Source organism: Pinus tabuliformis, chromosome X (genome assembly GCF_031772625.1).
Source record: "Pinus tabuliformis cultivar Carrire ecotype Pingquan chromosome X, CPIR1, whole genome shotgun sequence".
Classification (NCBI taxonomy): Eukaryota; Viridiplantae; Streptophyta; class Pinopsida; order Pinales; family Pinaceae; genus Pinus; species Pinus tabuliformis.
Window position 1 is genome coordinate 1,750,014,268 of NC_142308.1, and position 27,545 is coordinate 1,750,041,812.

Below are 27,545 nucleotides of genomic sequence, written 5' to 3' on the forward strand. Positions count from 1 at the left end.
TGTTGGACCTTGGTGCAATGCCAATGGCAAATAGAAATAGAAAATATAAAACAACTACAGGTATACAAGCCTCAAGGCATCAATCAGCATCAGAATCAGCATCACTGTCCCCATCATCATGGTCCCCACTGCTCTCCTCTACATCCTCCTCCTCCCCTGTATCCATAGTCGCCTTTGCATCTGCTGGTATGGAGGCTGACCCCTCTAATCATCAAATCTAACAGGCTCTAGCACTGGATCATTGAGATCCATGTTGGCCAATGCCAACTCAACAATGGTGTCCAGCCCATATCATCAGGAACAGTGTTACTTGGGAGCGGGAGCGAAAGCGGGGAGCGGGAGCGAAAACGGGAGCGGGAGCGACATATTCAGAAGCTCTTGGTTTGGTGCTCTTGATTAAATACGAGTTCCATACCCTAATACATGGAAACATTGCAATCCCCCAATCCTGAAAAACTGATAAGTCTGCTGGATTTTGAATGAAATCTAAAATTCTACTTTCTCCATATGAAATCCAATGAGGTCGGAACCACTCTCAAACATCTTGAGTCATTTCATGGTAATGTTAAAAATTTAAGTAAAATGATGAAAATAAAGATTAAGGAGAATGTCACTTTTACTTTAAGAATTTAACATTACCATGAATAGCATATCAATACTAGGGCCTAGGCCCTAGACTTGATTATGAAGCTGCCAAAATGCTCTACTCCTTGCTGCAACAGCACAAATCACTTACCAAATGAAAATATTAATGAGCAAACACGCCCTTTTCATACCCGCGCTGAGCTTAGCGAGTCTTGGAAACCGGACACGTGTCCTAAAATCGCGACACGCCCCTGAAAATCGCGACACGCCCTTGGACATGACGTGTCCTGTGATTTGGACACGAATCTGGACCGAATCGTGTCGGATTCGCCGGATTCGGGATTCGCAGGGGGTTTAGGACGAATCCGGTTTCCTAGGTTGTGGCAAGTCGTGAGAGTTATATCATGTCAGGGGAAGAGAAGCAGTTAGAGAAAGAAAGGCATACTGCAGGAATCCAAACAAAGATATTTCATTAGGGGGAGTAACCCTTTGCCATTGATGTCAAAGGGGGAGAGAAATTAGGAAAAGAAGATCAGAAGCATGAAGACAAAGGGAGCAGTAATCGTACAGGGGGTAGGTATGTTGCCATCAATGAAAAAGGGGGATATTGTTGAATGGTGTTGTCATTGATGACAACATCGGTCTATGAACGCTCTTAATATACGTCGTGCATTGCATTAGTTGGAAGCTCCAATGGACTGTTGTTTTTCCACGATCTTGGTGTCTGGGATAGAATCTTAAATCACTGATGCTACCAAACCAAAGATCACAACGAAACTACTTTGCACAACGGAATATAAACAACAATAAATCTACTAGTGCACAAAATATAGACAACTTTTTACAATTTTCAACCCAACTTGGTTATATTAATCAAACTAAATAATACAACAACCTAGGGCTCCCATACCAGGGATAATGGCCCTCATACATCCACTAATACAAAACTGGGGCTTGGTGTCAATCCATCGACAACCAATTTACCCTCAACAAGATACTCCGACCATCTGGCTGTCACATACTCTCTAAGCGCCTCTCGGTCGTATGTTGTACTTGCTCGGTCCTTTGACTCCCGATCTGCAGCACTGCCTCTATCAACGATCCAAGTCCTTCTGACCACTGAATCTTGGCTATCCAATCTACTCACTAGTTGTGCCTTAGTCCATCAAGGGAAGAACACATCGAGACTCCTGTCGAGTTGTCCACAACTCCGTTTGTGAACAACTCTCAACATCCCACTATTGCTCCTCATCTACTTAGTAACTTCAACCCACTATAATCTTCTTGCACTGCTCCAATGAAGACTAACATAGGGCACGGAGGGTTGGCACCTATCACTGTAAGATGCCCATCTCCCACAATGAACATGGGCTGGGAGGACTGCGCATCATCTACTGCAGAAGTCCCCTTCTCCACGCATAAATCTAGGGCTATTCAACTGCTCCTTTGGCTCATCAAAACTTGAGCTCAACAACCTCCAATCTAGCAACCACTTAAGTCCATGAAGATGGTGCACATCGGGCTCCAACTTGGGCACTATCACACTGTCCTCCAGTAGACCATAAATGCTGAATTCACGTACACACTTGGTCCACTCTCACACTGCCCTCCAACAGACCATGAGTGACCAATCTTGTTTAGCATTTGCTCCTAGTTAGGGCATCCAATCGTCTAGGAAACCCCTCCTCTTGGGTGCCAACAGACTTCTCCTAGGACACCCATTCACCTGCAAGTCTCATTAACCCAAGAGGATGACCCTACTATTCTGCAACTATCTGCTGCTCCTCTTGATATGGCACACACGTAACTGCTGATGAGGCTGCATCATAGGATCTCCACAACTGTCCTAACCTTGGACCCACATCCTCTAGCATCAAACATTAACAAATGAAGACAACCATACCTTATTCTTTTCTTCACTTGTCTTGGGCTCCTGTATACTTCTAGTAGACCTGGTTAGGGTACTTGACAACCCTAATTCCCTGCTGCAACAACTTACGTTTGTCCTCCAAAATAGGCTCATACACTTCGCTTCCTTTCCTTGTGACTGCAGCCTATGCTAGGCCTCTCAACCACCTTCAAACAATTGTACCATCACCTGCCCTGCAACAGAAAGGCTTGCAGCCTATTTCAGTGACAAATCAGCCCTAGTATGCTCCTCCAATCCTGCGTTTGGATTGCTTGTGCATGCGGCCTAGCATGAGGATGCTTCTAGGCCTCTCGACCCATCTCCAAGACACACTAAGCTCCTGTAATAAACACAGATTTGTGCTGCTCCAAAATAGAGAGGAAACACACCTACGAGATCTGCCCAAATCAACCCAACCATGCCTCAAACACCTCGGCCCTTACTACAGATTAACTCGGCTCCCAGAACATTCATGAAGACGCTCAACTAGCCATCTTTGCCTTCGCTGGAATATGCGTTCCTTTTGCAGCCCAAACAGAGGTCTCCTTCACCATATGCGAGCTGCCTTTTGTTGCACAAGGATATATCATAATGCCTCACACAAGTCCTCCTTTTATACCTTTGTGTGGGGCTTCAACGAAGTCTCTCCATGGGCTTGTACAACTGTCATTAGACCTCTAAACAGTAGGCCGACTTGACCAACACATGTGCAAACCCAACCATGACCTTCAAAGATTCATATCTCTTCAACGACAACTCGGAATTGGACAATTCTCGATGCGTTGGATTCGTCTCGACATCTACTATCATCCTCATCCATCACATGTTGCAATCTCATAATGGTTTTGTGTTATGTAAAAAATTAGTTAACTTAGGTTTATTATTTAATTTTAATTTTAATTAAGACGAAAGGGCACGATCATAAGATCATGCCCTTTCCCAAAGGGTGCCCATGGCGGTATATAAGCCAGGCAACCCAGTGTAAATCATCATCATCTGTCTATTCATTTATTAATAAAATATTTCTATATATATTTTTGTTATCCAGAAGTTTTTATGCTTCATTTTGGCTCAACAACATTGGGTGCAAAACCCCAAGGTTGGGTTTCAAGCCCACAAAGCCACTTGTGGAGCTCCTTCCTCCAAACCCTCGATCCTCAAGGCTTGGAGTACCTCCCAAGCTACAAAAATCAACATGGACAAGAGCCCAAAATGAAAGCAAGCCGCTGCGGTGTGGTCATGATGCCCCACAATTGATGAGAATTTTAGATGGAAAGGTCACTGTGTTTGAACTCAAGATCATTGTCATTTGATTCTCCCCATCATGTTGATTATGGTCGTAGGTGGTACGTCTCCTAATTCCTCACAGTTGAGGATTTATGCCTCTTTAAAGATGTGAGCCCTATTTTTGGTCAAGGAGGCCCAAAGGACATGCTACAAGCAATTTGTTTTTATTCAAGAAAATTAAAAACAATATGGGCCTAGTCAAAAGAAGAGTTTATTAAGGGAAAAAGTAACCAAAAATTAAACTAAAGTTGGCCTCAATAAAGTGTAGGGGATTTTTGCTCCAAAATTATTTGAAATTTGAATCTTTTCCCTCCAAGTGATACAAATCGGTTGGCCCCTCTTAGAAGCCTCCACGACTTGTATAAATCAAGGCCTATTTTTCCCTTCCAATGCACACACACAATGCCTAATCTCTCATGAAGCTCTGTGGCCTTGAGTAGTCTTGCGAATCTGAAGATTGGAGGTTGAAATTTTGGGTTAGTTTTGAAGAATTTTGGTTGGTTTTTGTCTGGATCAGATCGGGCTTCCTAAGGCCATTCAACCCTATTTCTCTGAGATCGTGTATGGAATTTTTGTTGTGAGATGGCACACCAATAGAGAGTATGAAGGTTTTTTGAGGACATTCTCGGCGTGTCTGAGGTTCCTTTCCTATGCCAGAACTTCGGCCTAGTACCAGTGACAACAACTGTGACATCCTTTTGTAACTTGGCTTTGGTTGTTGCATTTTGTAAGGGCATACACTTCTACAATCTGTGCAATTATTTGAGGCCTGACCTAAGACTGTTAAACCTTGCCCCTGAGGCTCTTTCTCAGTGGCTGAGACTGACATATGACAAGATCTCTGTGACAATCCATGACATTGAAGCTCCCTTGATGGCAGGGGTTGCTCGGCACCTGTGGTAAGCCTTGTGCAATTATTGTTAGCATCTCTTGTGGTAGATCTAAGGTCTATTGCATACTGTGGTAACTATACAAGTTTCCGAGGGTCCCTTTTTGCTTAAGTGTATAAATTGTGCATTCAAACCCTTCTCTTGACAAGTGAATTGTGGCAAAGTTGTGGTGCATTTCTTGTTTGTCACTGTAATTTTCTGAGACGCTTTGTGGAGTTCTAATATAGAATATCATACCTTAATCCGAGCTCTTCAATAGGATATGTTGCAGGTTGTAGCAAAAGTATTTTTGGCAGTTTTCTGAGGCTATGAGAGGTTGGGTTTTCTGAGCATGAAGATCATCCTATATCTTTGTTTTCATGGGTTTACTGAGGAAGAACCATCTGAATTATTTCGGCCCCTTGAGATAATACTTTTGAGGTCTGTGGCAAATTCGTTGACTATTTTGACAGTGTCTTGGCATTAATCATGAGGACTGCTTTGTGGCAATACAAAACCCTTGTTTGGAATAGCAATTTTTCATCATATATTGTCAAATGCAATAGCAAATCCTTGTTTGGTATATCTATATATCTGTATAAAAAAACTTTCATGGTTAGATTGTGAACTACCTCAGAGGGAATTCAAGGTTCTCTTTAAGGTCATTTTAATATTTGGGTTGTAATTGTTAGCTTTTGTAGCATTGGATATGTTCTAGCCACAAAATTTTGTGGAGAGGCTAGAAGACATGAGATCTCCAAAAACCAGATATCATTTTTGGAAATTCCACCTAGAAGTATCTCAATTAGATTATTAACTGTTTTTAAAATATTTCCCAAGTCTAAACTTAGGGAATATGGTTAATTAATCATTATTAATTGAGATAAGGCGTGAATCATCTAGAAACTCACATGGATCGACCCAGAAATGATCCTAGCCATTGATTAAGTTTTAATCTTGGTCGTTGGTGCTCCAACAATGGATTATAAAAGAAATTCGATGTGGTGATGGAGATCATCCAGTGCAGATACTCAGTTGCCCAAGCAATTCGATTTTCTCAGTAGCAGTAGCTCAGCAGAGAAGATAGGGCCAGAGGGAGAGTAGCAGGTGGAAGAGGAAAGCAAAAACATTTCGAAAGGAAGATTTTCAGTTTTCGAAAGAGTCAAAGGAAGGAAGGCCAAAATCTTCAGAGGACCAGCGTAGGCATTGTGTAGAAGGTGACGCGGGCATCTCAGTGCAGAGGCTGGGGAAGCTATTTCGGAGGCAGAAAATTGTTGTGGGGTGAGAGAAAATTCTCACAATATTTGTGCTAGTATTTTCTTTAGATTAGATTACCGACTGAGCATCTAAATTATTGTACTCAGAATTGTTGCTGAACATTAATAATAAAACCCTCATCTACTACACTGGTTTTCCCAAGTTGGGTTTTTCTGGGGACAATTGTCCAAAAATAATCGTGTCAAATTTATTGTGTGCTAGAATTTCTTACTTTCCAATATTTTATTTTTCCGTAGTATTTTTATGGTGAAAATTGCACCAGTGATTTTTATTCATTATTTGTTGTAGCAAATAAACTGCATAATCAATTTTTGAGTTAGAAGAATAATTTCTAGTAGCTGTAATAGATAAAATTTCACATGGTATCAGAACCTAATCAATCATCCGGGAAGCTCAGAAACAGAGAAAGAAATTTCTTTGTTTAGAGGGAGCAGCAGATTGAAATTCCCATAGAAATTGTGCAGAGCCCAGAACAGGCAATTCGATTTGCTAGGGCAGTGGTTCGATTTTTCAGTTGAAAGGAGGCAGGAAAATCGAATTTCCCAGATTAGTGATTCTAGCAGTTAGAGGGAGCAATTCTAGCTTAGATTTTCGTTGAGAAGAATCCTAGTCAGGCGCAGAGAGTTTTTGCTGCAGGTTATAGAGTAGAATCCGTGTCAAGAGAAAAAGAGGAATAGCACACTAAATATGTTCAAGTATAGCCATGGACAAAAGCAACATTCAGGAGACTTCAGATTTGTCTTCCAGATTAAAAGACGAATTTGCTTGCTTAGCAGGATCAACTTCACAGGGAGTTTAGTATATAGACAGTGGAGCTTCAGCTCACATGACTGGGGTTAGAGGATATTTCTCTAGCTACAAAGAGGAGTAGATGGATTTCCAGATTACTATGCGAAAGATAACGAAATGTACTCCAGCAAGGAGAGGTACCATAGATTTTCAAGGGGAGTCAGGAGCAAGAACTAGCGCTTCAGATGTATTTCATGTGCCAGGATTGGGTATGAACCTGATTTCAGTATCCTATTTATAGGATAAGGGGTATGATATTCACTTTGTGGGGGAGAAAGTGTATGTCAAACAACCGAGCTGGAAAAAGGTAAGATAGATTAGAGTTCGAAGTAATAGATTGTACTAGTTACAAATCGATTCTCCAAAGGCATTGATAGGTAGTAACAGTGGCAATGGGAAGGAGCTAAATGAATTATGGCACAGGAGAATGGGGCATCTACACCATGGAACACTCAGGATGCTGAAAGAAATCGTACCAGGGGTGCCTGGACTTGGAACTGAACACGATGATGTGTGCATAGGGTGCATATTTGAGAAGTATGTTAAGGCGGAATTTCCAAGAAGTGACAGCCGAGCCGATGCCGTGTTAGGACTTATACGCATACATATTTGTGGCCTGATGTCCACTAGAGCTCTCAGCGGTGCCGAATACTTCGTCACCTTTATTGATGATCATTCCAGGAAAACCTGGATCTACTTTTTGAAGACCAAGGACTTCGATTGGTTCAGAGAGTTTAAAGCTCTCGTGGAGAATGCGACAGGGAAGATGATCAAGGTGCTTTGTTCAGATAATGGTGGAAAATATATTGATAAAGTCTTCACAAATTTTTGTGCGATGGAAGACATCGAGAGAGAATGGACAACTCCATATAATCCACAACAAAATGGTGTAGTGGAGCAGAAAAACAGAACCATTTTTGGAGCTACAAAGGCTATGTTATATGATCAGGATCTACCCAAATTTCTGTGGGCAGAAGGATGTAGCATGACAATGTATATTCATAACATGACTCATAAAGCATTGGGGAAGAAAAAACTAGGAGTTTTCACAGGTAAGAAGCCAGAAGTCAGCCACCTCATAATTTTTGGCAGCATTGCTTATTGTCATGTGCTAGATGATAAAAGGACCAAACTGGATCAGACTGTAGAGAAGGGGTTTTTCATTGGGTACAACGAAACTTCAAAGGCATTGAAAATCTACATTCCTAGCTATAGGAAGATAGTAGTGAGGTGAGACGTGAAGTTCATGGAGGACTGAGCCCTTAGGAGGTCTCGTGAGATGCTTGCAGGTGATCAGAATTAGTCAGCGGAAGCTCCTTTGGTCCAGCAGTAGGGGCAGCCACAGGGGCAACTAGTGGGATAAGCAGGGGGATAGTCACAAGGGTCAAGTACTGTGACCAGTACCAATATTTCCTCAGGTGCAGGAATCCAAGGAGTTCTCAATAGATGGAGCAACAAAGACAAGATGAGGAGGAGTTGGCAGAACCTCCCACAACTAGTGGTCGAGCCAACGGAGAGGTTCGTCAGACATTAAGAGATGCAGAGGAGTTTATTGGAACTCCTAGGACGAGCAAGAGACAACGCAGACAACCTAACAGGTAGGAAGCATGGTAGCTCAGGTTGCAGAACCTTCCATCTTTTAGGAGGCCGCACAAGATCAGGTGTGGATAGATGCCAAGGTAGAAGAGTATAGCTCTTTCATGACAAATGATGTTTGGGAGGTAGTGCCTAAGCCATAAGACATATCAGTTGTAGGTTTGAAGTTGGATCTATAAGATCAAATATGTGTTGATTTGGGGTAGCATCGGATGTGCTCTAGCCATGAAAATTGGTGGAGAGGCTAAAGTACATGAGATCTCCAAGACCCAGAAATGGTTTGGGGAGATTCGAATCGGTTTGGGAGATATTAAAATAATTAATATTTTTAATGGAGTTCCTAAGTCTAAACTTAGGAAAAATAAAATATTAATGGGTATTAATATGAAATTGGGTTAGAATGTTCCAAAAGTCATGGATCAAGCCAAATCTAATCTTAGCCATTATTTAGAGATTTTAATCTCTACCGTTGAAGGGCTAACGAGAAAAGTATAAGAGGAGGCTTGAGGGTCAGCTGGAGAACACACTAGAGTGATCAGTCATTCGATTTTCTAGGGCTGGGTTTGCTAAGAGAAATCGAATCAGTGATCAGCAGCGAGGGGTAGTGAATACATAGCAGAGAGGCAGAGTTAGTACCAGAGAGACAGTGCAGAGCCCGGAGAGGTTGATGCAGAGGTAGATGGGGGCTATGCAGAGTCAGGAGGAGCCAGCGTGTGTGATGCAGAGGGTTTGAGGGCTGACGCAGAAGCTTCAGTAGGTATGCAGAGGCTAGTAGAGCTGACACAGGGCCAAGAGGCAGTGCTAGGAGGATTTCGTGGGACAGACTGGGTGCTGGTAAGCCGGGTAGGGTGACGTAGTCCCTATCAGAGTGACGCAAAGCAATGGAAGCTGCAATTGTTGCGTGGGATCGTTCATTCGATGATTAATCAGCTGCAATATCTGTCTCCGAGGAGAGGTACTACTGCGGCACCCTAGTTGTATTATGAAAATTGCATAATAATAAAACCCATTGAATAGCTGCACCGGTTTTCTCGCATTGGGTTTTTCCGGGGACATTGGTCCAAAAATAACGGTGTCACTCGTGTGCTTGTTTTCTTTCAGTTGATGATCTATAGATGTTGATACTGTACTTGTGTTTACTTTCAGTATTTACATGGTAAATAACTTGTTAAGTAATTAAACAAGTAGGTGAAATAAACTAGATAGTACAGGAAGAATTTCTAACGAGTTAAACTTAGAAATTCCAACATGGTATCAGAGCGTGGTTACAGATCATAGGAGAGCTGAAGGCACTAGCTGAAGCAGAGCATTTGCAGCAGAAACAACTGTCTCGAGTGACAAAACCTGTTCCTAGCAGAAAGCAGCAGAGTAGGGTTGACACAGAGGGATTGAGTCATCATTTCAAGCCAGGAGGAGGGTCAGCGCAGACGCAGAGAGAGGCAGATCTGACCTACGTAGTGCCCAGTCATCTTTCTCAGCTAGGAAGGATCGATGCTGTGGCTAGGAGGTGCAGATTCAGCCAATGTCGGGATTGCGCAGAGCCTAGAGGCTTGGTTCTTCAGTTGCTGGGGCGTAGGAAGCTGTGGGTAGTTTACGGGAGCAAAGCTGGTGGGGTACTGTGGTCAGAACAATACCTAACAGGGCAAGATCAAGATAGAGGGAGTTGTTGCTGAGGCGGATTTCTAGCCAAGGAATTCGGATTAGTGTCAGACGATTAGAGTGGGGCAACAAGACATTGGCAGAAGGATTTCTAGAAGGGAAATCGAGACTCAGAGGGAGTCGAACCAAGAACTTCTAGGAGGGAAGTTGAGAGACTCAGCAGGAGGTGAACAAAGGACTTACATGAGGGAAGTAGAGAGACTCGGAGGAGTCGACAGAGAAGGGCAAAGAGATGGCCGTGAATGGGCTGAGGGATTAGGATAGGTTGGACGGATGATCCAAATCAGATCCATAAACGACTGTCATAGAACCATGACTATATCGGGATGAAACAAATCCTTGAAGAATCCAAAACAGTAATCGAAAACACCTTGAACCAGTGGCCATGGCAGCTGGCGCGAAACGACGAGGACCTCAGTCAAAGCGCGCTGACCGAGGCCCATGGAGACTGCGCAGGAGGTCAAAATAGCCCCTGGGAGCCCCGGATTGGGAAAAGGAGCTGATTTTCGATGCGCTAACGCGCATCGCTGGGCAAGCAGGGCCGAAAAGGAGGAGCGTTAAGCACTCGATCACGTGGGGGAACCAGAGGACTGCGGGCGGAAAAAGGTAAAGGTGCTAAAGTACAAAGGCGGGACCCGCACCCTGGAAACCGGCGGTATTGATCGGGGCGCCCTTGAATGGTAAGCGGTTTTGGAGAAAACGGAGCGAGCACCCTCAGCAATCGATGCGTGGCAGCGGAGGTGAGAGAAAAACCGTCATGATCGCGCATTATCGGTCGAGCAAGTCAACCGCACTCGGCGTGCGAATGACGTTGGATCTGGAGGAGCCCAGATCGGACGGCTGAGATTGCGTCCGATAGACAGAGCGGAATTGACAAGGGATTAAGCCGCGATTTAAGAGGATTTGGAATCCGTTGACCGCCACGGTGGAGAAAGAAACGAATCGACGAATAGGCTGGCGCTGTTCCAGTGAGGACACGTGGCTACTTCTCGAGCGTTCATGCTGACGCCGAACAGGGAATTCCAAGCACACAGGCGACAGGCGAATCGACGCAGGCGGGAGAGGAACCGAATAGGCGTGGAGGTCGAATGGCTAAAGCCATGAACAGAGACAGTGAACGGGGATTCGGAGAGAGATTCCGAACGAAGAGTCCAAGCGACCAAGAGAGACAGTGAACAGTGAACCCTGAGAGGAGGACTGAGCACAGAGAGCAGTAAAGCCAAGCAGAGGAGACAGAGGGCCGAGCTGACCATAGGCAGCATCGAGCACCAGAGAGCTTGAAGAATCAAGCCTTCCCATAGAGGAATCTGTCCGGATTGAGCACCACAGTTGGCTCTTTCCACTGTAGACCGAGGGTCACAGAGCTGGTAGGAGGAACAAGAGTTTGTGTACTCCAAGTGGCTTGGGGAATCTAAGAACCACTCTGCCAAGCAAAATCTGCTTAAGGAGAACTCATATCGAGTGCTTGCATTGTAATTCCTCTGCTGAAAGACACAATAAAACAAGGCCACCACTGAAGCTGGACCGGAGACGTAGCCCTGGAGAATAGGGTGAACTCCTTATTAAAAATTGTTTGTCTTTGTATTGCTTACTGTATTTCTCTGCTGTCTTTCCATTTATTTTTTGTGTATTGGCAATCTGATTGATCCGTTGTTTCAATAACACAAAACACACACCAGCACATGGGTCTGTAATACCTTTTGTTTAATAAATCTTCAATGAGGTCACTCATAGGGTGATTATCAGATCAAGTGGTATTAGAGCTCTAGGCTGTAAGGTTAGACAAGCTTGTGTTGGTTTCGCTGTGAATGCTCACTAGATCAAAGCTCAAATTAGGAGAAGGAAAATTGGTGGAAACTAATCCTAAAATTGGGAGAGTCTATTCTCGAAAGACAATGTCAGAAGAAGGTTCTGTAGGGCCAGACTCCCAATTCATAGAAAGTTTCCTAGCTATAAAGTCCATGGTGGAAGAAATGTATAGGGACTTTAGAAAGCATAAGGGTGAAGATTCATCAGGCTCTAAGCAAGATAAAGAAGAAGATGAATCTCATTCCCATGACCACTCCAAAGGAAAGGGGAAAGAAGAAAGCTTCCCTACACCTCCTAGTAGCCCTGTGCATAATAAGAAAGCATCTTTGATTAAGTTAGATGTTAAATTTGATTTGCCTATATATGATGGAGAGCTAAATGCTGAAAAGTTGGACAATTGGATAAGACAAATTGATGTGTATTGCAGAGTACAAAATATAGACTCAGACAAGAGCAAGATTCAGCTGGCAAGCCTTCGCCTAGGGGGCACTGCCTTGGTTTGGTGGGAAGGCAGAACCCAAGCTGATATGAGGAAGCATGGTAAGACCATCTCTGTCTAGAGTGAATTTGTTATTGCAATCAAAAAGCAGTTATATCCATTGGCCTACATGCAACAAGCCATGATGAGCTGGCAAACTCTTCGGCAGTTGAAAGGGCAAAGTGTACAAAGGTATACTCAAGAGTTCCGAAAGAGAGCATTGATGTTGGGTATTTCATTAGACTCACTAGAAACTCTTTTGAAGTACATTGGTGGTCTACACAACTACATGAGGCATACCATCCTCATGTTTAATCCCACTAGTATAGATGAGGTATCTGTACAAGCTACTCATCTAGAAGCTAGAGGAAAGAATGGAAATCCAGAAGTTGGGGGACCATCCCAACCCACTGTAAGCAAGAGCAAGGAGAAAAGAAAGCAGAAGTGGAAAGCAAGGAAGGCTAACACTGCACAGAAAGGCAAAGCCTCATGCACCCACTATAAAAAGGAGGGGCATGATGATGAGCACTGTTGGATTCTGCATCTAGAGCTGAGACCTAAGAAGTCCAAGGGAAAGAAGAAGAAGATTGCTGCAGCTATTCAGAAGGATTTGGGGTCAGACTCGGTAGATAAAACAATCATTGCAGCTACAGGTATACAAGGTAAGAACTCTGAAGCATCTACTAGTAATTATGCTCAATCTGTCGTTGATGAAGAACATGAGAGAAGAAGGCGTGAGCTTTTCCATATTCGAGTTGTCTCCAAATATCAAAAGATTGATACTTTGTTTGATAGTGGCTCACAAGTAAATCTGATTTTTGAAGCAATTGTAAAGAAATTGGGATTAGCAACTACACCTCATAAGAAACCATACCCATTAGGATGGTTGAATGATAAAGCACAACTACAAGTGACTAGATAGTGCAAACTCAAGTTTTCTTTTGGGTCAGCATTTGTAGATGAGGTTGAGTTAGATGTAATTCCTTTGGATATATGTGGAATTGTTTTAGGAAGTCCTTACTTGTATGATAGAAAAGCTATTTTCTATAGAGTTGAGAATAAGTATCTACTTGTTAAAGATGGAATCGAATACTTTGTAAGAGCTCATAAGCTCAAGAATAATTATACTCTCATAAACTCATGACATATGAAAAGAATGATAAATTCATGCAAACAATTCTTACTAATGGTTGTAAAGGAAAAGAAAACTGATAAAACCAATGTATTTGAGGGCTGTAATTCTGATCAGCAAGCTGATATAGAAAAGATTGTTTCAGAGTATGATGTCTTGTTTCAAGAACCTCAAGGTCTGCCACCCAAAAAGGGAATAGTACATGATATTATTTTGTAGCAAGATGTTCCTTTACCTAACATTGGGATGTATAGGTTATCTGCTTTAGAGAATGCTGAAATCAAGAAGCAGGTGCAGGGGTTGCTTGAGAAAGGGTTCATCAGACCTAGCACGTCACCATGTGGGTCACCAATTGTTTTCGGGAGAAAGAAAGATGGCTCGTGGAGAATGTGCATTGATTATCGAGCACTGAATAAAATAACAATAAAAAATCGTTATCCTCTTCCTTGCATAGATGATCTTTTAGATCAATTGAAGGAAGCTGTTTATTTCACCAAGCTGGATTTGCACAGTGGATACCATCAGGGCAGAGTTGCAGAGCAAGATGCATGGAAGACTGCTTTCAAAACAAAGCAGGGATTGTATGAATGACTGGTTATGCCTTTTGGCTTGACCAGTGCCCCTGCTACTTTCATGAGATTAATGAATGACGTACTCAGACCTTTTCTTGATGATTTTGTTATTATGTATCTGGATGACATTCTGATTTTTAGTAGAATGTGGGAAGAACATTTAAAGCAGGTTAAGCAGACATTAGATGTTTTGAAAAGAGAAAAACTTTATGTTAAACTCTCCAAATGTGAATTTGGTAAAACCTCTCTAAATTATTTGGGTCATATAGTAGGGGGAGGTGAATTGAAAATAGATCCCTCTAAAGTGGCAGTCATTGTAAACTAGCCTAAACCCAAGTCTGTTACAGAAGTGAGAAGCTTCTTAGGAGCAGCACAGTATTGGAGGAAGTTAATTTCAAATTTTTCCTCAATTGCAGCTCCCTTACATGCTTTGATAGGATTGAACAAGGTGTTTCAGTGGGGAGGCAAACAGCAGAAAGCATTCGACACCTTGAAAGAACAAATTAGTACAACACCTATACTAGCACTGCTAGATCTACAAAGACCATTTGAGATCCAAACTGATGCCAGTGACTATGCCATGGGAGCAGTGTTGACACAGCACAGTAAACCCATATGTTATCATTCTGAGACTTTTAATCCTACAGTAGTTAACTATCCTACATATGATAAGGAATTGTATGCATTAGTTCAGAGTGTGAAAAAGTGGAAACATTACTTAATGGGCAATGAAACAATAATACATACTGATCATCAGCCACTTCAATATCTACACTCCCAAACTAAGTTGCGACGATCAAGACATTACAGATGGATGGGTTTTCTACAACAGTTTCATTTAGTCATCACATATAAAAAGGGCATACATAACAAGGTTGCAGACATGTTATCTAGACCCATTATAAATGCATCTACCATACTTAAGCATAATTCTGTGCTACATGAAAGCTACATAGAACAGTATGCTTAGGATATGGACTTTAAAGATGTATATGCAACTTTGAGTTAAGGCAAAAGAGTAGAAGAATTGGATTATCATGTGAAGGACCGACTCTTATATCATTGTGGGAAACTTTGCATTCCACAAACTGAGAGAGCAAAGATAATTAGGGAACCACACACTTCTTTGATATCAGGTCACTTCGGGGTAAGTAAAACAGTTGCACAACTGCAAAGTTCTGTTATTGGCCAAGAATGAGTGAGACAGTTTCTAGATATGTAAAGGGGTGTGCTATGTGTGCTAAAAGCAAGCCCAACAATAGAAAACTAGGCTTGTACACTCTGTTGCCAGTTCCTTCTCACCCTTGGGAAAGCATTTCCATGGATTTTGTTGGAGGACTGCCTAAATCTAGGAAAGGTCATGATTATCTATATGTTGTTGTGGATAGGTTCAGCAAAATGTGTATTTTGATACCCTGTAGTAAACAGATTACAGCTGAACAAACAGCAAAATTATTCTTTGAACATGTATGGGTTCATTTTGGATTACCCACTTCCATTATATCTAATCGAGACACCCGATTTGTGGGAAAGTTTTGGTCCAGTTTGTGGGAACTAATGGACACCATATTAAAGAAAAGCACAGCTTTTCATCCACAAACAGATGGCCAGACAGAAGTAGTGAACAGGACAGTGATCCAGTTACTGAGAGGATATTGCAGCAAACACCCTAAGCTTTGGGATGAACACTTGTGTTATGTGCAGCATGCTTACAATAGAGCCAAAACTCTTCTACCCAGAGATCTCCTTTTGAGACCTGCTTTGGTTTCATACCAAGGTCTCCCTTGGATTTTGTCTTTGGTAAAGATACCATGGTTGATGGACACAGTGATGTGGACAAAGCAACTAGTTTCATTGAACAGATCTAGGAGATCCACCAGGTAGTACAGGAACAGCTGGAAAAGAGCCAGACCAAGTACAAGGCTAGGCATGATAAGCATCGGATGGAGCATAGTTTTCAAGTTGGAGACCAAGTCTGGCTGTATATCAGCAAGGACAGGATGTAAGGTGAAGGTAAGAAGCTAAAACCTATTAGGTATGGACCCTTCAGGATACTTGAGAAGATTGGTGAAAATGCTTTTCGCCTTGATCTGCCAACTTACATGCACATCTACTTAGTCGTGAACGCAAATTGCTTGAGGTTGTTTGAACCTTCAATGATTGAGGACCCTGAAGAGCAGAGTCAATTACCTTCTGTTGATGACCTACTACCTGAATATCTTAATGAGTTGTAGGAAGATACAGTGCTGGATAGGAAGGTAAGGACGACGCGCAGTGGACAGGTGGAATACCTCAGAATTGGGCTTAAAGGTTCGAAGCCGAGCAGTGCGAAGTGGATTGAGATTGGACAAGTGAGACAACAGTTTCCTCACTTAGTCGATGCTTGAAGAAAACCAACTTTTGGTGGTCCAAAAGCTTTTCAGTTGGGAGGCCGTGATCCAAATCGGATCCATAAACGACTATCATAGAACCATGACTATATCGGGATGAAACAAATCCTTGAAGAATCCAAAACAACAATCGAAAACACCCTGAACCAGTGGCCATGGCAGCCGGCGCGGAACGATGAGGACCTCAGTCAAAGCGCGTTGACCGAGGCCCATGGAGACTGCGCAGGAGGTCAAAATAGCCCCTGGGAGCCCCGGATCGGGAAAAGGAGTTGATTTTCGATGCGCTAATGCGCATCGCTGGGCAAACAGGGCCGAAAAGGAGGAGCGTTAAGCACTCGGTCACGTGGGGGAACCAGAGGACCGCGGGCGGAAAAAGGTAAAGGCGCTAAAGTACAAAGGCAGGACCTGCACCATGGAAACCGGTGGTATTGATCGGGGCGCCCTTGAATGGTAAGCGGTTTTGGAGAAAACGGAGCGAGCACCCTTAGTGATTGACACGTGGCAGCGGAGGTGAGAGAAAAACCGCCGCGATCGCGCGTTATCGGTCGAGCAAGTCAACCGCGCTCGGCGTGCGAATGATGTTGGATCTGGAGGAGCCCAGATCGGATGGCTGAGATTGCGTCTGATAGACAGAGCGGAATTGACAGGGGATTAAGCCGCGATTTAAGAGGATTTGGAATCCGTTGACCGCCACGGTGGAGAAAGAAATGAATCGACGAACAGGCTGGCGCTGTTCCAGTGAGGACACATGGCTACTTCTCGAGCGTTCATGCTGACGCCGAACAGGGAATTCCAAGCACACAGGCGACAGGCGAATCGACGCAGGCGGGAGAGGAACCGAACAGGCGTGGAGGTTGAATGGCTAAAGCCATGAATAGAGACAGTGAACGGGGATTCAGAGAGAGATTCAAAACAAAGAGTCCAAGCGACCAAGAGAGACAGTGAACAGTGAACCCTGAGAGGACGACTGAGCATAGAGACAATAAAGCCAAGCAGAGGAGACAGAGGGCTGAGCTGACCATAGGCAGCATCAAGCACCAGAGGGCTTGAAGAAACAAGCCTTCCCATAGAGGAATTTGTCCGGATTGAGCATCACAGTTTGCTCTTTCCGCTGTAGATCGAGGGTCACAGACCTGGTAGGAAGAACAAGAGTCTGTGTACTCCAAGTGGCTTGGGGAATCCAAGAACCACCCTGCCAAGCAAAATCTGCTTCAGGAGAACTCATATCGAGTCCCTGCATTGTAATTCCTCTGTTGAAAGACACAATAAAACAAGGCCACCACTGAAGCTGGACCGGAGACGTAGCCCTGGAGAATAGGGTGAACTCCTTATTAAAAATTGTTTGTGTCTTTGTATTGCTTATTGTATTTCTCTGCTGTCTTTCCATTTATTTTTTGTGTATTGGCAATCTGATCGATCCGTTGTTTCAATAAGCAGTTGTCTATAATGCGACTTTTTGGAAACTTTTTCGGTGGGTTTTTCCGGTCAAAATCCGGCAGCAATTTATTGGAATCGCAAGTTTGATAGCTAGTTTCTGCACAATCAAAGCATCCCAGGGTTTTTTAGGGTGCTGAATCCAAATATGCAGTTAAAAAACCATTTTAATTGCAACAAATCAAGATTTAACCTCAATTTCTTCCGCCGGATTCCGTCACCGGAATCTCCAAAAAGTCGCATTATAGACAACTCCTTTCAATAACACAGAACACACACCAGCGCATGGGTTTGTGATACCTTTTGTTTAATAATTCTTCACTGAGGTCACTCATAGGGTGATTATCAGATCAACGGAGCATCCAACTTTGTGGTCTGGAAAGCTAGGATCTGGTCCATTATAGACAGATATCGCATCAAGGCCTTCACCTTGAGAGTAGTGGCAATCCCAGTTGACCCAACTAAAAATGAGAAGTACGAGGAGGCAATGGCCAGGGCGAAGTGCATCATCCTTGAGGGGTCAAGGATCATGTGGTCTAACATATTGTCGAGAAGGATACGACAAATGAGATGTCGGAGGCCTTGAAGAAATTGTACTAGCATACTTCCGTGCAGAGGAAGATGTTACTTGAGAATCAGCTGCGGTCATACCAGATGCAGAAGGGGGAGAAGATAGATCACTTCCTCGGTTGATTGAAGGAGATCTAGGACCATCTAACTTACATAGGAGCGACACTTGATGGGGAGATGCTGGTGAGGACCGCACTTAATGCAGTCTCCGAGGAGTGGGAGACTAAGTTGCAGGGCAGTAGCACGATGTAGCATGATGAGAGGGGGATGTAGTGCAGATTCAGTGCTGAGAGTATGGACCAACAACAGCATGGATGTAGAGGGAGCTGCCATGCGGATGCAGTAGTGGTAGTGGCAGGGCCATGGGCAGTAGTACAGGATGTAGCAGTGCAGAGGATGTTGGGCGGGTAGGCCTAGCATCAACACAGGGGCCAATGTTGGATAATCAAGGTGATACTCAGTGAGGAGTATTACTAGAGCAGAGTCCTCGCTAAGAGGGAGTGTTGGTTTGGGGTAGCATCGAATGTGCTCTAGCCATGAAAATTGGTGGGGAGGCTAAAGCACATGAGATCTCCAAGACCCAGAAATGGTTTGGGCAGATTCTAACTAGTTTGGGAGATATTAAAATAATTAATATTTTTAATGGAGTTCCTAAGTCTAAACTTAGGAAAAATAAAATATTAATGGGTATTAATATAAAATTGGGTTAGAATGTTCCAAAAGTCATGGATCAAGCCAAATCTAATCTTAGCCGTTGATTAGAGATTTAATCTTGGCCATTGAAGGACCAACGAGAAAAGTATAAGAGGAGGTTTGAGGGTCAGTTGGAGAACAGGAGAGTGATCAGTCATTCGATTTTCTAGAGCGGGGTTTGCTAAGAGAAATCGAATCAATGATCAACAGCGAGGGGCAGTGAATACATAACAAAGAGGCAGAGTTAGTAACAGAGAGATAGCGCAGAGCCTGGAGAGGTTGACGCAGAGGCAGTTGGGTGCTACGCAAAGGTAGCTGGGAGCTGCACAGACCCAGGAGAGGGCAGCGTGTGTGACGCGGAGGGTCTGAGGGCTGACGCAGCAACTTCAATAGCTGCGCAGAGGCTAGTAGAGCTGACGCAGGTCCAAGAGGCAATGCTGGGAGGATTTTTGTGGGGCAGAATGGGTGTTGGTGATCCGAGTAGGGTGACGTAGTCCCTATCAGAGTGACATAGAGAAGTGGAAGTTGCAATTGTTGTTGTGTGATCGTTCATTCGATAATTAATCAATCAGAATTTTTGTCTTGAAGGAGAGGTACTACTGCCAAGGGCATTCTCTGTTGGGTGAGCCATTTCTGGCACCCTAGTTGTATTCTGAAAACTGCATAATAATAAAACCCTCTGAATAACTGCACCGATTTTCCCGCATTGTGTTTTTCTGGGGACATTGGTCCAAAAATAACGGTGTCACTTGTGTGCTTGTTTTCTTTCAGTTGATGATCTATAGATGTTGATACTGTACTTGTGTTTATTTTCAGTATTTACATAGTAAATAACTTGTTAAGTAATTAAACGAGTAGGTGAAATAAACTAGATAGTACAGGAAGAATTTCTAACGAGTTAAACTTAGAAATTCCAACAATATGCAGTAGATAGCAGTGTGGAAAAGTACAAGGATAAGTTCGTGGCAAAGGGGTACGTGCAAAAGAAAGGGACAGATTATGAGGAAACCTTTCCCCCAGTTGCCAGATACACTTCTATCCAGTCAATTATATCTCTAGTAGCTTAGATGGGATGGCAGATTCACCAGATGGAGTCAAGACAACCTTCTTAAACAGAGTGATAGAGGAGGGAGTGTACATAGAACAACCAAAGGGCTTTGAGGCTTAGGAGAGGTGCACACGTGTGCAAATTGAAGAAGGCTCTATACGGGCTCAAGCAAGCTCCCAGGGCATGGTATGGTAGAGTTGACACCTACTTGTAGCAGATGGGGTTCATCAAGAGTGATGTAGATCCCAACTTTTACTATTTCATGGTAGAGGATGGGCCCCTCATTGTAGTTTTATATGTGGATGATCTATTCTTGACAGGATCATCAGGGCTTATAGAGGATTGCAAGAGGAACTTGGCAATAGAATTTGACATGAAGGATTCGGGGTTGTTGCACTATTTCCTAGGATTGGAGGTGTGGAAGAATCATGGGGAGATCTTCCTTGGGCAAGGAAGATACGCTACATATATTCTGAAGACGTTCAAAATGCAGGATTGCAGACCCATGTCTACATCGACGATTACCAACTAGAAGAAGATAGATGCATCCGATGACAACGATGTTGACCGCACCTTGTATAGACAACTCATTGGGTCTCTCATGTATCTGGTCAATGCTAGGCCAGATATTTGCTTTGCAGTCAATACCCTTAGTTAGTTCATGGTGGAACCGAAAAGGGTACATTAGGCAGCAGTGAGGCATATTCTGAGGTACATTCGCGGCACAGTCGAATATGGGTTGAAATATACTCGAGAGGATGATGCTAGACTTTGTGGGTACACAGATGCAAATTGGTCAGGCAGTGCAGTGGACTGGGAAAGTATCTCTGGGTACTACTTCAGTGTTGGATCAGGGATGGTTTCTTGGTGTAGTAGGAAGAAAAAGTTAGTAGCACTGAACTCTACAGAAGAAAAGTATATGGCAGCCGACACAGCTACGTGCAAAGCTATATGGCTTCGGAAGCTACTAGTAAGCTTGTTCATGCAGAGGATGGAGGTGACTAATGTCTATTGTGATACTCAAAGTTGCGTAAAGCTCTCTGAGAAACCAGTGTTTCATGACAAGTTGAAGCACATCGATATTTGGTGTCACTTCATCAAAGATTGTGTACAACGAGGAGCAATGCAGCTACAACATGTTCCCACAGAAAAGCATGTTGTAGATATACTCACAAAAGCTCTAGGGAGAGCTAACTTCGTCTATTCAAGAGAACAGATGGGTATGGTGGAAAACCCGTTTCAGTAGCAGGGATAGGCTATTTTAGATGTTGCAGTTGCAACAACAACATATGAGAGGGAGTTGCAGTGCAAATGCAGTGTTGGCAACAGTATGACAGGGTCAGCGACAACATAAATGCAACGTATATTAGAGTTAGTAGTTGGTGGGCAACAACAACCAGACATCAATAGCGTAACAAGAGATGATGCAGAGATAGATTGTTGCTACAGGAAGCAACAATGAGAGAACACATTCCTCGCTAAGAGGGAGTGTTAGTTTTTGTAGCATCATATATGTTCTAGCCACAATTTTGTGGAGAGGCTAGAATACATGAGATCTCCAAAACCCAGAAATCGTTTATGAAAATTCCGCCTAGAAGTGACTCAATTAGATTATTAACCGTTTTTTGAATATTTCCTAAGTCTAAACTTAGGGAATATGGTTAATTAATCAATTTTAATTTAGATAAGACGTGAATCATCTAGAAACTGACACGGATCGACCCAGAAATGATCCCAGCCATTGATTAAGTTTTAATCTTGGCCATTGGTGCTCCACTAGTGGATTATAAAAGAAAGTCGATGTGGTGATGGAGATCATCCAGTGCAGGTACTTAGTTAACCAGGTAGTTTGATTTTCTCAGTGGCAACATCTCAATAGAGAAGATAGAGCCAGAGGGAGAGTAGCAGGTGTAAGAGGAGAGCAATAGCATTTCGGGAGGATGATTTTCAGTTATCAGAAGAGTCGAAGGAAGGAATGCCGAAATCTTCAGAGGGCCAGGATAGGCACTGCGTAGAGGGTGACACAGGCATCTCAACACAAAGGCTGGGTAAGCTATTTCAGAGGCAGAAAATAACTGTGGGGTGAAAGAAAATTCTCAGAATATTTTTGCCAGTATTTTCTTCAGATTAGATTGTCGGATGGGCATCTAAATTATCGTACTCAAAATTACTGTTGAACATTAATAATAAAACCCTCATCCGCTGCACCAATTTTCCTAAGTTAGGTTTTTCCAGGGACAATTGTCCAAAAATAACTGTCAAATTTATTTTGTGTGTGCTAGAATTTTTCAGTTTCTAGTATTTTATTTTCCGCAGTATTTTTATGGTGAGAATTGCAGTAGTCATTTTATTCATTATTTGCCGTAGCAAATAAACTGCATAATTAATTTTTGATTTAGAAGAATAATTTCCAGTAGCTGCAATAGATAAACTTTCACAGTAATGACCCTATGAACAATGATCAACTTCAGATCTACTTGGGAGCATAATAGCCTTATTATTATCTGCCATCAAAAGCAACATAAGGGGATCTGATCTACCACAGTGAATAACAACATCAATGTGTGTGGCAGCGCAAGATCAGATAAAAAACAGGCATCTTCAAAGATATCCTTGACATAAGCTCAAAGGACACCTTCAGGTACACAAGTGAGATTCTTTGCTTCAACTTATTTGATTATTATCTTGACAGTATGCAAAAGGCAGTTTTGTGGTTGATTGTACATCTGAAGTATACATCAACGGTCTTGAATTTGGTTCTAGTTCGAGTTGTTATTGAAGTAAGAAACAAGGAGCAATTCGAAGTTTGGCATATCATTTCACATTTGGACATATATCAGTAGAAAAAAAGAGTTGTTGAATATCTTTGTAAGTGGGTCATTGTCCCTGGTACGGGAGCCCACAGTGTATCTCACTATTTTTATTTTTAGGGTGGTTGGGTGGTGCACGGATGAGACTGAAGACTCCTTTAGGTTGGAGCTTGAGAATATCTTCAATTTGTATGGTGTAAGGCAGGAGAGTGGAGTTTCCTTTAGATTGGAGCCTGAGAACTCTTTAGGATGGCAAGGTGGTGCAAGGGCAGGTTGGAGCCTGTGTAGGGCATTGGAGCATCCCTCTAGTTGGAGCTAGTAAACCAAGGCGTTGGAGCGTCCTTCTAGTTGGAGCTGGTAAATCTATGTGTTGGAGCAGCTTTTTAGTTGTAGCTGGTAAATATTGGAACTTGGATCTTCCTATTGATGTAGTCTTTAAAAGAGTTATATTAAGAAGCGTTGAGTGGTTTTTCTCTCTGAAGAGTCTCCAGCTAAAAATCTCCTATCTGCTGTGTTTGATATTGTGCATTGTTGAATTGTGTTGTTAATTTATGATTTGATGCAAATGTTAATTAATGCTCTGAAGTTTAAAAATTAACTAAATGAAGGGAATTATTGATTCACCCCCCTCTCAGTATTTCCAACACTATGGTATTGCTCCATGCAACCTTGTCTGGAAGTAAACACAATGAAAATAAAAAATGTCATAGTTTCTTAATGGTTTGTTCCAGGCTAAGTCGAGTTTCTATTTGGCAATGATAGTCTTATTTATATTTTACAAACATTGTTCAGGCTTGTGATCATTGAATTGTCTTTATCACTGATAACTTTCCTTGCATAGAGCTCAATTCTATGTGTTAGTTTTTGTAGCATCGGATGTGTTTTAGCCACGGAATTTGGTGGAGAGGCTAGAATACATGAGATCTCCAAAACCCATAATCGTTTCTATAAATTCTGCCTAGAAGTGTCTCAATTAGAGTATTAACTGTTTTTTAAATATTTCCTAAGTCTAAAATTAGGGAATATGGTTAATTAATCATTATTAATTGAGATAAGACGAGAATGATCTAGAAACTCACACGGATCGATTCAGAGATTATCCTAGCCATTGATTATGTTTTAATCTTGGTCGTTGGTACTCTAATGGTGGATTATAAAAGGAGCCGATGTGGTGATGGCGAAGACATTTGTGCAGTTCGATTTCCTGAGTAGTAGCAATTAGTTGCCGGAGAGAGAGCCAAAGATTGAAGCAATGAGTGAGGGGCATGAACAGTAATCCAGATGAAGTTTTTCTAGATCCAGAGAGGCAACAGCAAGAGGGTCGAGTTATCCCAGTGAGGCAGCGTAGTAGATTCAGAGAGGGCAGCTCGATTTGCTGGAGAGAAAATCGTTTTCAGATCCAGAGGTTGGGTAGAGGTTCCAGACGGTCAGAGAGACAAATTTCTTAGCAGTAGAAGGCAAAACGACTTCATTAGGGACCAGTCAGAGGCTAGATGTCATAGTGACTGCGCAATCCAGTGCAGAGGGTGATGCAAAAGCTTCAGAAGTCAGAGTTTTCGTAGGCAAGTTGTGTCGGGATTGCTTGTGGAGGAAGGGTAAATTCCTTTCAATAATTTTGCCCAGAGTTTCTTGTTGTGGATTGCCAGTTTTAGGCATCCAGATTGTACTCAGATTTTCACTACTACATAATAATAAAAACCTTCATTGCTGCACCAATTTTCCCGAGTTCAATTTTTCCGGGGACAATTGTCCAAAAATAATTGTCTCATATTTTATGTGTTTGTGCTAGAATTCCCCAGTTTCCAGTGCTATTTATTTACTATAGTTTTATTTGTGAAGGTTGCAATGTGTTTATTTTGATGTTTCTATAGCAGTAAACTGAATAATTAATTTATCAGTTAGGAGAAATAACACAAGTTGCTGCAATAGGATTCCATATTGGAATTTTCACACTATGTTCCTGTACTTAATTCAAATGGGAATTTTCTAATTTTGAACATTATATAGCTTTATTGGAGTAGATACATGCAAGATTTGAGTCATCTCTTTTTGGGTGCAAAATTTGAGGACAACTTTTCACCTCAAAGACTTGATTCTTCTCTGTGCTTGACAGATCTGGGGTTAAGATAATCTAGACTGATTTATATTAAATTATAGATTGTTATAATGTTCTTTCAATTAAAATTCCATTGACTACTTTTAGTTGTAGTCAATGGAATGCTCAATAGGAGTAAAAGAGATTTTTAACTTTTTGTTTTTTATCTCAACGGCAAATAAATTCTTGAAGATTTATATTAGTAATAAAAATACTTCAACCTTCTCATTGTTCTCTTTTGTGTGACTTGTATTTTTATTATTATTATAATTAATTGAGCCAACTTTATTTTCTATTATTTTTTAATATATTGTTACCTAATGCTAATGCAAACCCAACATCTCACCCATACTATTTTTTGTTTAATTGAGCCAACTTTATTTTTTTGTTGTGTTTTAATAGAATGTTATTTGTTTTTTTGTTAATTTTAATATATTGCTATCTAATGTGACAACATCTCCTTCATATTGGGATTTAAAGTGCCTATCCACACAATGAATTCATTTTATGACTTCATTTTAACTATTTGCTGTGTCCCCATTTTTATTGGTGTTTTAGATGCATGTTCTGATTTATTGAATTTGCCAAATGATATTTACAGACGTCCTTGCATGGGAGCTGCCCTGTTATCAAAGGACAAAAATGGGTCGCTACTAAATGGATCAGAGATCAAGTACAAGTGGATTGATAAATTCAGAAGCTGCCTTTGAATCGATATTTGCTTTGATATTCTTGCTAGTGATCGCCAGATCACTTGGAAAAGCAGAGCTGGAATCTTTATCATTGTTCTTACGTATTCACATTTACTCCTGTTCACTCATCTGAGATGTGGCATTGTTCACATGATGTGCATATTCCCCATGCCTGTTACATTTTATTCTTAACACTTTCACCTTGATAAAGTTTGATCAGAGCCAAGCGTGCAAAGTCTCTGCTACTTATCAGGCAATCACTCAGCAATTGTACTTGTCAATTCTTCCTCTGATCTCAATATTTCTTCAACAATTAATTTCCCATCAACTTTGAAAGATGGTTTTATGTTAAAAATGTATTTAGACATCCCTCAGTTTACCTTTTCCAATAGTTAACTTTTCTGTTCATGCTTGATTTGCAAGACTTTGCAATTGGTGGACAAAGCTCCTAATTTTGTCAGCTTTTGGACAGAGCATTGTCTACCTCTATAATTAAGTAGTCACAAATTAGTCAGGCTTATGTTGGTCGATGAGTATAAATTTGCAATTATAAGGTTGCTGCATTATGCCATCTGGTCTAGATCTTCATTCTTAGTGGGCTCTATTGTTGCTGCAAGTGAATCCCACATCATGGATAGAGGTTTTTCATCCAACATGGTCCATGGCTGTGCATTTTCTTTTACTAATTCAGTTTCCAACTATGATTTTCAATCAATCAGACAATTGCACCTAATATAAGAAAAGTTTGAAGTTTCCAAGTGGACATGAATTCAACCACCAATTATTTCTATTGAAATGGTCTTGTTGATAATCTATGAAGACATTGTGAGGAATGGCTTATTTTGTGTTATTAGGTGTTAAAGAAAAATTATAATTTTTCCCCATACAATTGCACTTAATTAAAGAAAAATTGTGATTTCCGAGTGGATAGGTGTTAAAGTAAAATTATGATTTTCGCTACATACAATTGCACTTAATAGAAGAAAAATTGTGTTTTCTGAGTGGATATGAATTCAAGCACTAATTATAAATATTGAAATGGCCTTGTTGAACATCTCAATGAGCATGGTAAGGAATGGCCTATTTTGTATGAGATGTTAAAGTAAAAGAGATTAAATAAATCCAATACAAATTAATGAACCCAAAGAAAGGAATACAATACAAATTAAAATATATTTAACTGCTAAATTTTCATATTTATGCTTGTAGGTAAAAGAATCAACCAACAAACAAAGCATGGATGGATTTTTTTTCGTAGATTCTCACTGAAGCCATTTGCTGATTTTGGGCTAATGTGTTCCCATATGCTCTGAAACAAGTAAAACTTAAATATTAGGTTTGGAGCACAATTGTTGGTTGATTGATTTTAGGTTACTATATTTTTAAAATCATTCTGTCCAAGTTGGTTATTGTCTTTATATTTCACTAATTATATTTGATTTCTGGCCGTTAGTTTGTTTATCCCTAGTTTTGGCGTCAGGTTCTATGATTGACATGTTTGTATAAATCATTTTCCAGATTCATATCGCGTTAAGTTTGTTGTTGTGATATATGTTTCGAACCAACAACGGTCGTTCATCATCAAGATGAGAAAGATTTATGAAAGACTGGTCTACCATTTAGTTCAATAAATAGATGTTCGAGATGCAGAGCCGACAATAATCTTAAGGAGTAATAATTTACTTATTAAATTAAAGTTTACTTTTTGCATTTAAAATTCATTAAATTAATTATAAATTTAGTTATTTAGTTTATTAAATTAATTTTTTTATTAAAATAAAGTTGAATTATTAAAATTTTACCTTAAAATTTACAAATTAAATTAAAATTTTAATTAAATAAATCTCAAC

General features: G+C 41.4%; 1 protein-coding gene across 4 annotated transcripts in view; it reads left to right on the forward strand.

Annotated features, from left to right (window-relative positions):
• Positions 1-26,458, forward strand: part of LOC149146795 (2-oxoglutarate (2OG) and Fe(II)-dependent oxygenase superfamily protein) — a 358,726-nt gene extending 332,268 nt beyond the window's left edge. For all 4 annotated transcript variants that reach the window (XR_016264572.1, XR_016264573.1, XM_089448734.1 and 1 more), the window contains one exon: positions 25,605-26,458. Coding sequence is in view for 2 of the 4 variants with exons in the window: in XM_089448734.1 (XP_089304860.1) it covers positions 25,605-25,691 (87 nt within the window). In the remaining 2 variants the exon portion in view is untranslated. The remainder of the gene's footprint in view (positions 1-25,604) is intronic.
• The last annotated feature ends 1,087 nt before the right edge of the window (positions 26,459-27,545 follow it).